Source organism: Sinocyclocheilus rhinocerous, unplaced genomic scaffold, assembly GCF_001515625.1.
Source record: "Sinocyclocheilus rhinocerous isolate Xijiao unplaced genomic scaffold, SAMN03320098_v1.1 scaffold370, whole genome shotgun sequence".
NCBI lineage: Eukaryota > Metazoa > Chordata > Actinopteri > Cypriniformes > Cyprinidae > Sinocyclocheilus > Sinocyclocheilus rhinocerous.
Window position 1 is genome coordinate 21,671 of NW_015670897.1, and position 12,481 is coordinate 34,151.

At 34.4% G+C, this 12,481-nt stretch overlaps 1 protein-coding gene across 2 annotated transcripts in view; it reads right to left on the bottom strand.

The window, feature by feature from the left end:
* Positions 1-966: 966 nt before the first annotated feature.
* The window catches only part of LOC107734367 (zinc finger Y-chromosomal protein 1-like), a 16,029-nt gene continuing 4,514 nt past the window's right edge, over positions 967-12,481 (bottom strand). For both annotated transcript variants that reach the window (XM_016546306.1, XM_016546307.1), the window contains 5 exons: positions 11,344-11,493; positions 9,413-9,532; positions 7,119-7,253; positions 5,750-5,887; positions 967-2,559 (listed from right to left, as the gene is read on the bottom strand). In XM_016546306.1, the coding sequence (XP_016401792.1) occupies positions 1,253-2,559; positions 5,750-5,887; positions 7,119-7,253; positions 9,413-9,532; positions 11,344-11,493 (1,850 nt within the window). In that variant the 3' untranslated portion in view covers positions 967-1,252. The remainder of the gene's footprint in view (positions 2,560-5,749; positions 5,888-7,118; positions 7,254-9,412; positions 9,533-11,343; positions 11,494-12,481) is intronic.

Consider the following 12,481-nt stretch of genomic DNA (forward strand, 5'->3'; position numbering starts at 1 on the left):
GGGAACCAAAACCGTTTAGTTCCAAACATTCTTGCACAGAAGAAAGCCATAGTGTTTCGATTGGAACCCAAAAAAAAGATATTTTGAAGACTGTTGGTAACTAAACCGTTTTAGTTCCCATTGACTTCCATTGGAAGTAACTAAACTGTTTTGGTTCCCATTGACTTCCATTGTAACCCAAAAGAAGATATTTTGTAGAATGCTGGGAAATAAACATATTTGGCTCCCCTTGATTTCCACTGTAAGCATTCTACAAAATATCTTCTTTTGTGTTACAATGGAAGTCAATGGGAACCAAAACAGTTTAGTTGCTTCCAATGGAAGTCAATGGGAACCAAAACGGTTTAGTTACCAACAGACTTCAAAATATCTTCTTTTTGGGTTCCAATGGAAATTGATGGGAATCAAAATGGTATAGAACATATTCTTTTGTGTTCCACACAAGAAAGAAAGTCATTCGTTTTGGTTCCCATTGACTTCCATTGTATGGACAAAAAACAAACAAACAATGGAAGTCAACTGAAACCAAAACTGTTTAGTTCCCAACATTCTACAAAATGTATTCTTTTAAGTTCCACACATTAAAGAAAGTCATACAGTTTCGGTTCCCATTGTCTTCCATTGTATTTTTTGTCCAAATGATGAAAGTCAATGGGAACCAAAACGGTTTAGTTACCAACATTCTTCAAAATATCTTCTTTTGTGTTCCAATGGAAGTCAATGGGAACCAAAACGGTTTAGTTACCAACATTCTTCAAAATATCTTCTTTTGTGTTCCAATGGAAGTCAATGGGAACCAAAACGGTTTAGTTACCAACATTCTTCAAAATATCTTCTTTTGTGTCCCAATGGAAGTCAATGGGAACCGAAACGGTTTAGTTTCTTCCAGTGGAAGTCAATGGGAACCGAATCAGTTTGTTTGCTAACTTTCTTCAGCAGAAAAAAGAAATGCACACAGGTTTGACGACGACATGAGGGTGAATAAACAAAGACAGAAATTTCATTTTAGCCTGAACTGTTCCTTTAAGACTGCAGACCATGTGATCATAAGAAATGTGAACGCACTTCCAGTCTATGCCACTAAACACTTTCAACAATTTTCTCTCGCATACAGAAACAACACACACAACTGCTATGCATGAGGGGTCTTGGTAAGAAGCCCAATACAGAGGTTGCCAACATGAGGGATGGGGATCTCGAATCACTGGCTGTTTAGTGTGTTTACGGAAGTGAGTGGAGAAAGAGGAGGTGCTCATTCTGCCGGCACAATGTCTTTATGGTGCCTCATAATGTGCTGGTTTTTCTCCGAAGGTCTCCGGAAGCCCTTTGAACAGTACTGACAGCGGTGAGGATAGTCCTTAGTATGGATGGAAATAACGTGTCTTTTGAAGCCAGACGCATCTCCCGTGCTGTAGTCGCAATACTGACACTGATACACCCTCCTTTCTCGCGAACCCTTCGCACCACCGGCTTTCTTTACAGCGGGCACTGCTAACTGCGCTGCACCTATAGTCCTCTTGGGGGCGGGCTTTTCTGTGGGCGGGGCTTGCGGTGGCGACGCCTGTGTGGGCGGAGTCGGCGACTGCGCCGGCTGTTGCTGCTGTTCCTTAGTGTGAACAGACAAGATATGGCGGCTGAGAACGAACGGGTCTGCGATCTTGAAGTTGCAGTGGCGGCACTGGTGCAGTTTCTTGGCTTTATGCAACGCCGAGTGTTTCTTAAGCTCGGACGGCCGGTGGAAGCCTTTCTCGCAGACGGCGCATTTATGTGGGTAGTCTTTAGTGTGCACGGAAATGACGTGCCGTTTAAGGTCGCTGGAGTTGGAGCTGCGATGGTCGCAGTGACTGCACTGGTGTCCCCGAGAGTCCTCGTGTGTGGCCGCATGCTGCGTTAGCTCATCCTCCTCACTGAAGGTTTGGCCGCAGCGCTCGCAGCAGAACGGCAGCTCGCGGCTGTGCTTCGTCTTCACGTGCGTCTTCAGGTTGGACGAGTCGGCCGATTTGTAATCGCAGTACATGCACGAGTACGGCTTCTCGCCGGTGTGCGTGCGCATGTGTTTCTTTAGCTCCGACGGATGGCGGAAACCTTTGCCGCATTCCACGCAAATGTGCGGGAAGCTCTTACTGTGCACGGCCAGCAGGTGGCGATTGAGCAGCCCTTGCTCGGCAGTCTCGTAATCACAAAACTTGCATTTGTGCGTCTTGGTCGCGGCGGCGGGAGGAGGCGGCGACGCGATGGCCGTGGGCGATTTTTGCTCCTGGTGGTGGTGCTGGAGACGGTGCGAGAACAGCGCCGCCTGCTGGTGGAACTCCTTACCGCAGGTCTCGCATTCGAACAGCACTTTGTTGCTGAGCGCGTGCACCTCCATGTGGTTGTGCAGACTGGCTTTTTTGTTGGTGGTGAAGTCGCAGTCCGTGCACTGGTACTTTTTGCGACTCAACAAGTCCTGGTGGTGGTTGCGAGTGTGGCGCTTGAGGAAGCCGCGGGATTTGAATTTCTTACCGCACAGCATGCAGGGGTAGACGGTCAGAGGCTGTCCATACGGACCGATGATGATCGCTGATGAGAAATGAGAGAAGACCGAAAAGGACAGTGAGAGGATAAAATAGAACCAGTTTTGAAGCCAATAGCCGATACAATACATACGTATGGAGATAGAATTGTTGCATAATTTCAAACAAATAGAATGAGATCCACAAATAAATCTTAGAGTTTCACAAACATGAATTAAATGCACAAATAAATAAAATGAGATTTGCAAATAAAAAACAAATATATCACAAATATATTTTTTAGGGCTGTCAAAATTAACGAGTTAACGCGTTAACACAAATTCATTTTAACGGCACTAATTTTTTTAACGCGCGATTAACGCAGCGTGCATTTTCTGTTTGACCTGTGACCTAGCCCATAGTTGGAGAAATGGAGATGCACAGTGTTGCCAACTTAGCGACTTTGCAGACCCCTTTAGCGACTTTAGCGATTTTTTTTCTTTCAAAAAAGCGCCTAGCGACAAATCTTTAGGGTTTGCCCAAACCTTAGGCCAATTTAGTTTCTGAGACTCGCCGGTACTGCCGCACGAGCGCGAGGTCTTGCTTTCCCAGCGCGTGCACACACCTCTTTCTCTCTCTGTGCGTCTGCATTGTTCAGCGAGTGGCTGAGAGGAGCAACGCGCTTTCAGTTAAAACAGATATCATGTTGCTTCTCTAATTTTACATGCAAGTATAGCCAAAATCACAGCAAAGCTATTGTCTTTATCTTATGTGTATTTGATTTCATCAGACGACGGCTCGATTATAAATCAGGATTTTTGTGCAGATTAACATCTTGTAAGGGAGAGCTGGTTATGTAGTCTTAATGGGTCGCGTTTCAGTCACTATTTCATATTCATTCTGTTGTCTGACAACAGAAACAGTATAAAATATATCAATGAAAACGGTTTTATTGAGAATTTAGCTGCATCAAAATACAGTATGTGGGCACAGAGAGGCAAACAAATGTAATAATAAATAATAAATATACATTTAGCATGTTCAGAAGAAGTGAGCTGCCTTGTGCTGCAAATAATGTAAACAGGCTTGTGTAAGTAAATTGCTCAGTGCAAAGAAAGAGAAGTAGGTAAAGGGAACCTGGTATTTCTATGTTTCTTTTTTCATGTGTCTAATAGACATGAACAAGAAAAACGTCTATGACCTATGAAACATGTCTAGTCTTCATGCTCTATGTTGAGTATGGTTTCACTAATAATAAACATACATTAGCATAAAGCATCCATATTTGTCCATGCCCATGTTGATTAGAGTTTTAAAAACGTGAAAAGTATTCATTTAAGGTACATTTAGAACAGATAAAAATGTGTGATTAAATTGCGATTAATCACGAGTTAACTCATGACAATCATGCGATTAAATATTTTTAACCGATTGACAGCCCTAATATTTTTGTCTCAAACACAACTTTGCCTGGCATTCATTTGTAAATCACGTCCTGTGCATTTGTAGATCACTGCACGCATTTGTGGATTTTGAAATATTTCTAGTGTCAAGAAGCTGATAATCCACAAATGCGTGGACTCCACCCACCGTCTACTCAAGCTAATCTGATAACAGCCACATTTCGCTGACCAATCGTAGCATATTTTTATTAATCTCTTTACATTTATTTGTGGATAATAATCTATTTAACAACAATTCTATCTCCATACATATGCAACCAGGAATATCAATGTTAAATAAAACTATTAAAAGCATTGTTAATTGAAAAAATAAAATAAAAGATATTAGATAGTTGGCAAGGTAACAATTATAAAGTTCGCGTAATTTAAGTTGATGCACTAAATTTACTAAAACACTAAAATTACTATTTGGAAATGAATAAACTCGAACAAAAACTGAAAACAAAATCATAAAAAAATTAAAACTGAAATAAAAATAAAGATAAATAGTAATATTAAAAAAAATTACAAAACAACAAAATTATTAAATTAAACTAAAGTCTAAATAAAAACTGAAAATATAAAAAATTATAGACAAGAGAAAAAGAGCGAGAAGATAAAACACTTGGTAGACAATAGCTGATATAATGTAGATACAACCAGGCTTATTGTCGTTAACTACAACTAAACTATTAAAACATTTTTGTTTAAAGAAATAAAGATAAAACCAAATAAAATATAATAGTAGATTAATTAAAAAAATTAAACAATTAAAAAGTAACAATTAAATTAATGAAAAACAATTAAACAAATTAAAAATGAAAGCATAAAAAAAGTAATAATACTAAAATAATACTGGATACAACATACAAATCAACTGAGGCAAATGAGACATTAAAAACTGCTGAAGTAAACTGACAATTTAACATTTACAAATTAATAAATTCACTGAAAAAATATTTGAAAACAACAACAACAAAAAAAAAGTTTATTTTGTTTTCAACATCCAAGTAAAAATGTATATATTTGTATATTGCAAAATGTACATTTCTGCTGAAATGGTCCTGCAGCGTGATGCATAAAACTACAAACATCCTATGTAATCTGCAATTTTCTGTAAAGCTTAAAGGGTTACTCCACCCCAAAATGAAAATGTTGTCATTAATCACTTACCCCCATGCCGTTCCAAACCCGTAAAAGCTTCGTCTCTTCGGAACACCGTAACCGTAACGTTATGAAGCGACGAGAATACTTTTTGTACGCGAAGAAAACAAAAATAACGACTTTATTCAACAATTCGTCTCCTCTGTGACTCTCCACATCACCGTAGCACCATTTTGGAGAATATCCACTGATATTCGCTGATATCCACTGAACGCTGCTTGCGTTCAGTGGATATTCTCCAAAATGGTGCTACGGTGATGTGGAGAGTCACAGAGGAGACGAATTGTTGAATAAAGTCGTTATTTTTGTTTTCTTCGCCTACAAAAAGTATTCTCGTCGCTTTATTCTCGGTTGAACCACTGATGGAACATGGACTATTCTGACGATGTCTTTCATACTTTTCTGGACCCTGACAGTGTAATTTACTTGGCAGTCAATGGGACAGTCACAAGCCTCCTGGTTTTCATCCAAAATATCTTAAATTGTGTTCCGAAGACGAACGAAGCTTTTACGGGTTTGAAACGACATGGGGGTAAGTGATTAATGACAAAATTTTCATTTTGGGGTGGAGTAACCCTTTAACACTTTCAAAGCAATTCCACAAAACCTAAGATGTATTAATCATTTAGTGAGAGGCGAGTGTGTTGATACCTGTTTGGACCTGTCGGGGTTCAGCTCGTCTCTTGTTCTTGCCGTGTTGCCGGTTGATTTTGTCCAGTGCATCCGACTCGTCGATGTGCAGTAATGCGCTCGCTGCTCCGTTACGGTTCTCACAGCCCTCATCCGCACCTGCTTACCAAACACACATGAGCATATTCAAAACCATTTATCATTAGAAGAAACAAAACCACAACTTTATTGTAGTTTGAAATGCTCATATCAGTCAACCTCTATCAGAGATGACATGAAAGCACAGTAAGTCTGAAACAGGCCTTACGTTACTGCAATCCAGTGTTTCTAGACATATTATTAGAGCCAAAGCCACTAGGGGCGCTATTGTTCCCCTAAGGATTATATCCATAAATAAACAGAAAAACACTCAAGATCAGTCTTTTAGTCTGTATTGTTTTCCATTGATTCGCAAACAAAACTTCACTAAATATTATTTGTAGCACCTAACATCCGATAATCACAACAAATTTTGTGCTTTGTTACTTTTGATAAGAAACAAAGTCTCAGCTTTCAAATTCTGTCAGTTTTATCATGAAATTCAAGTAAATGTCGTTTTGACACTCTTTAATTTGGCTCTATTTTCATATCACTGAAATAATATAGGTTTTATAAAAAAAATTTAAGTAACTTAAGTAAGTAAGTGTTTAATTATTATTTCCAAATGTTTTGTTTTCATTTTAATTTTGGTTAAAGTTTTAGTAATTTTATTGTGCGTCTGTGTCATTTTTAGTAGTTTGTTTTTCTCATTTTAATTTAGTTTAACTTGTGTTGTACTGACAAAGATGTACTAAAATGACTAAAACTGAAATAAAAATTAATAAAAACAACATATACATTTTCAATGTCTATATAGTTTTCCATTTTGTTAAAAAAAATAAAAAATGAATACAATTAAATTAAAATAAAAATATATATATATTAAAATAAAAAAATACAAAATTATCAAAAACTATAGACATATTTAAAAATGTCTATATAGTTTTTTTTTTTGTTTTTTTTTCAGTTTTAATTATTTTAGTACATCAAGTTAAACTAAATGACTAAAAATGACTAAAATCAAAATACTAAAATGAAAACAGAAAATAAAAACTAAATCAAAACATTAATAAAAACTATAATATTATTTCAGCGATACCCCCACTGATTTTAAATCAAATCGAGATCAGGATCGAATCAAAAGCTTGTGAATCAAAATCAAATCGAATCATGAAATACCCAGTGTGCTGCATTTCATAACTCCTGCCCTGTATGCATGCAGCGTGTTCTTCGTAGTTAATAGTCTCTATTTCGGTTGCTGTTATACTACATGATCAGGATTTGTAGTGTCAGTAAAATGCAGACTCCTGACCGTATGCAGCGGCCCACGCGACGGGCATGAAGTCCTTGCTGAGGGCAGTGCTGTCATACGGTCTGTCGTGAGGAACCGGCTCTTCTCCTCCAACCACCACCTCCATGTACACCTCATCCGAGAGCTTAGAGCCGCCTGCACACAGAACACTACACTTAAACCACGGATGAGCACACAAGAAGAGCGTCTAAAAGTACTTCATGACGTTAGCGATGACATCCACACAAGTAGTATGTCTCATGCCGTTTCAATGCTTTTGAAAACATCTTACTGCATTCTGCAGCTTAGGAAATCAGAAAGGAGTACATTTGGGACAATAATAACTACATTTTCAAAACTGGAACCAAAGCTATCAGACATTCAGAAACACATCCTCCTCGAGGTCTACAATGGTTATGGCGCTGGTTTGACATGTTCCCAAAAAGTTACATAATTTGACATTTGTTGCACGGAAAGAACAAAGTGCTTTGAGCAAAACTAAATGGCTATTTGAGCTTTTGCAGCCAATATCAAGCAAACATGTTGTTTACTGTTATATCAGTTTCAATCACTTTAATGCTATACATCACACTATATTTATTTCTGTTATATATGTAACAAAAAATATATATATATTAAATGAAATAAAACAGTATTTAATATAAAATATTATATATTAACCCAAACAGTATTTAATATAAAATATTATACATTAAATAAAATAGTATTTAATATAGAATATTATATATTACACTAAAACAGTATTTAATATAAATTATTATATATTAAATAATCATATTAAACAATTAAATTACGTACCATATCAGTGTGAATCATTTTATATCACTTGAATTCTATACATCATAATATAGCTATGATGGAAATATAACAAAAAATTACTTTAAATATTATAGATTTAAATAAAACAGTATTTAATATAAAATATCATATATTAAACAAAACAGTATTTAATATAGAATATTATATATTACACTAAAATCGTATTTAAAATAAATTATTATATATTAAACAAAACAGTATTTAATATAGAATAGTATATATTAAATAATCATATTAAACAATTAAATCACGTACTATATCAGTGTGAATCATTTTATATCACATGAATATCATAATATAGTTATGATGGAAATAACAAAAAATTACTTAAAATATTATATATTTAAATAAAACTGTATTTAATATAAAATATTATATATTAAACCAAACAATATTTAATTTAAAATATTTTATATTAAATAAAACCGTATTTAATATAAAATACATATTAAATAAAATAAAACAGTACTTAATATAGGATAATATATATTTAATTAAAACTGTATTTAATAGGAAATATTATATATTAAATAGTCATATATTAAATAATCATGCCATTTTTGGATAATCCAGTGAATGAAATACTTTAAAGGTTCTTCATCTCATTTGAATATTTTCTTTTTGTACTTGGAGCTTATTAGACGCAAAGCAAAAGATCAGATATTCATATCAAATGACTGACACCAGTGTAAAAACCAGTGTTATTTTAGCATCATTAATATACTACTATAGTGTTTATTAACATTTGGAATTTTTATTTTTATATTTTCTGTTTTAATTTTAGTTATAATTTTAGTCATTTTGTTGTATGCTTTTATCATTTGTATGTCTATTTCAGTATTATTTTTAGCAATTTTAGTATTTCAACAAACTAAATCAAAATACGTTTTCTTTTTCATATTTTATTTCAGTTAACATTATTTCAATTAACATAATATTTTTTTTTTATATTTTTAGGTTTACTTAATGATAAACACACGGGTAAAACAGCTTCACATTATGAAACATTATGAAAACTAAAGACTCAAAACAGTCAAACTAATATTACTAAACCGATTGTTGATTTATAATATTAGTTTGTAAAACAGTTTGATGTAAGCAAATTAGTTTTGTGTTATATTGATGTGGCAAGCTGTGATTTTGCTCAGCAACAAACAACAACAACAAATCTATGCCACATTTCTATGGTTGCATGGCATTTACACTACTGTTAAAACTTTGAGGTCTGTAAATTTGTAAAAAATGTTGCTTCAAAAATACAGCAAGAACAGTAATATTGTGAGATATTTAAAAAATTTAATTTATTCCTGTGATCAAAGCTGAATTTTCAGCATCATTCCTCCAGTCTTCAGTGTCACATGATCTTCAGAAATCATTCTAATATGCTGATTTGCTGCTCAAGAAACATTTCTGATTATTATCAATGCTGAAAACAGTGCTGCTTGATATTTTGAAGAGTTCTCAGAGTTTCTCACCATCAGTCTGTGTGTGATGAGCGTCTCCCACAGACATGTAGAGCATCTTCTCTCTCAGCGGCCGAACCACAGGCTCAGCCAGAGCCACCGCCTCGTTCTCATCGAGATCCACCGCCTCTCCTACACACAGATACAGCGCTAAACAACCAGGACTGCGTTTCTCAATAACGATTGATCTTAGAGCTTAAGAGCGTTTTCTACGAGTCATTTTACGATCGTTCGTTACCGTTTCACGTGCGTTTCCCAAAAATGCACTTAACGCAATCGCAAGTAGCCGTGCTTTAAGTTCTACTTAGGAGTCGCAATCCATTTGTCAAGTGCTGAAATGTCACCATATAGAATGGCTCGTAATTGTAGTATATATATATATAAAAAGAGACGTTATTTCCAGGTCCAATACATTGCTGGTTTTCGTGCAAGTCAGCAAGTCATGCTACTTAAGTTACGATGCTTTTGGGAAACAGACCGTAATATTAAGATCAGTCGTACGATCGTTTTTACGAACTTCTTAGGCTTACGAAGCTTTTGGGAAATGCAGCCCAGGACTGCATCCTCATCTCATGCTATTAAAACAACAGACGGCATTAACAATAAAAATAAGGATTTTTTCGGATTTTTTTTTTACTTGCCCTGGCGACATTTTCACTCACCCTGAAGTAAAAATGAAAAATGTTTCAGACTGAAATCTTTGTAAAATTATTTTATTGCTATTTATTTATCTATTATTATTAATTTATTTATTTTTATTATTACTATTTATTTATTTTTTATATATACATATTTTTATTTTATGATTATTATTATTTTTTTATTATTATTATTTTTTTTATTTTTTTATTTTTTAAGTCTACCAGGGTTTGGGTGGGTTCTAAATCTGCACAGTTGCGGTTTGTTTTATATTACTATTCCCAGAAGAAAATTCAATAAACAGTTGTTAACAAAAAAAAAAAAGAAAAATGTTTCAGACTGGCCAGATACCAGCAACTACCTCTAATATGATGCACACTGGGATACAAATCTTCACAATCATGATGCAGCATAACTGGATCACAACTGAAGTTGTGGCAAATGCCCAAGAAAACCCCCAGCATGATCGCCAGAGAACGAGAATCTGCAGCTTGAGTTTGAATTTCTTCATCACTGAACTGAAGGTTTCGTCAACGGGCCCGAAACAGTGCTGCTATTGTTAACTAAAACTATTATAAATCATAAAAATAAAATAAATAATATATTCTAACGAAATGAGAAATGCTGCCTTGGCAACTAACTGAAATAAGTTGAAGTACTAAAATTACTCAAACTAAATTTAAAAAACAAATTAAAGCTAAATACAAACATAAAAAAAGAATAATATAAAATATTATTATATTATAACATTATAAAAACTAATAACACTGACAAAAGCACATAACTATCAGAGCATGTGAGCGAAGCGGAGCGGTGTGACGCTCCGCTCACATGCTCTGATAACTATAAACTAAAGGCATTTTTTTACTAAAAACTGAAGATATAAAAACGAAATAAACATGAAGAACTAAAATAAATAAATAAATAAATAAACTTAAATGAAAGTTAGAAAAGTAGCCTTGGCAATAAACTGAAATACATTTAAGATGAAATGCTAAAATGACTAAAACTAAAACTGAAATAATAAAATAAAGCTAAATAGAATAATAAAAAAACTAATACCGTATTGACCCGAATATAAGACGATGTTTTTTTTCTTGGAAATACATCTGAAAAAACGCGGTCGTCTTATATTCGGGCCAATACGGTAATATTATATTATAGAATTTTTTTACGTAAAAATTAAAATTAAAATATTAAAATATAAAAAAAAGCTAATTCAAAATACTCCAACTCTAAATACTATAATTTGATAGAAGTAATACTAGAGTAGCAGCACTGGCTCAAATCTCTTGTTCACTCACCGAGGTCGTCCTCTCCCGAGTCTGCTTTAAAGATGTAAACTTTAATGACTTCCTGTCCGTCCTCATCTTTCTCCACCTCCTGATCATCTATCGCCCCGTCGACCGTCACCTCCTCTCCGTCTCCAGACACCATCTTACCCGCCTCGTCCACTACAGGAGGAAGAACGACTGTATCATTATGAACAGATAATATTTTGATCATTTTTACGATGATGATAAAGACAAACGAGACGAAACAAACCAAAAGATGCGTGGCATAACTAAAACCTTATAACTTTATATAACATTAACACTATACATCACAATGTTGTTATTTCTGATGGAAATTTAACAAAAAATTGTTATTAATTATATTTATATTATATACATTATTTTAATTAATTATGATATTACGCAGCGTCTGAAAATAGTCCCCGGATAGGTAACTTCCAATAAGCCTATTTTCAGGCGCTGCGTAATATCATTGCGCCTGCTGCACCCATGGTATTATAAATTAAATAATCATGTGTTAATGTCTATTTTTTGACAATTCAGTCCAGTCTGAAAATGTTGTCCAAACTATTCAGACAGAAACAAATGAACGAATAATTGAATAAATAAATAAACAAACAAACAACCGATTTAATAAATGAAAAACTTAAATGAACTGGCAAATAATTTTTTTTTTGAAAAATTAACAACTGAATATATCAAATTTTAAAACTCAAATGAAACAAACATTAGATGAAAAATTTAAAAATAAAACTTAAATGGAAACTAGTAATGTAGTCTTGGCAACTGAAATAAGTTTAAAGGGGTCATATGATGCGATTTCAATTTTTCCTTTCTCTTTGGAGTGTTACAAGCTCTTGGTGCATAAACTAACATGTGTTTAAATCATCAGCAAAAGCAACCACAGAATATGAGATCAAACGCTGTCGGTTCATTCACAGGAATAGAGCAGGAGGAAATTGTTATATAACATACATATTATAGACTTCGAAGGCTAATGCATTGTTGGGTGAAAACAGGATAGATTAAAATAATATTCCCATATTTGTCTCTTGCATTCAAACAAAGGATGCCGATGAGGCTTTGTTTTTTGATTTGGAGAAGCTGTTGCTATTTTTGTCAGTGTGTCTGCTTAGAAATATGAAAC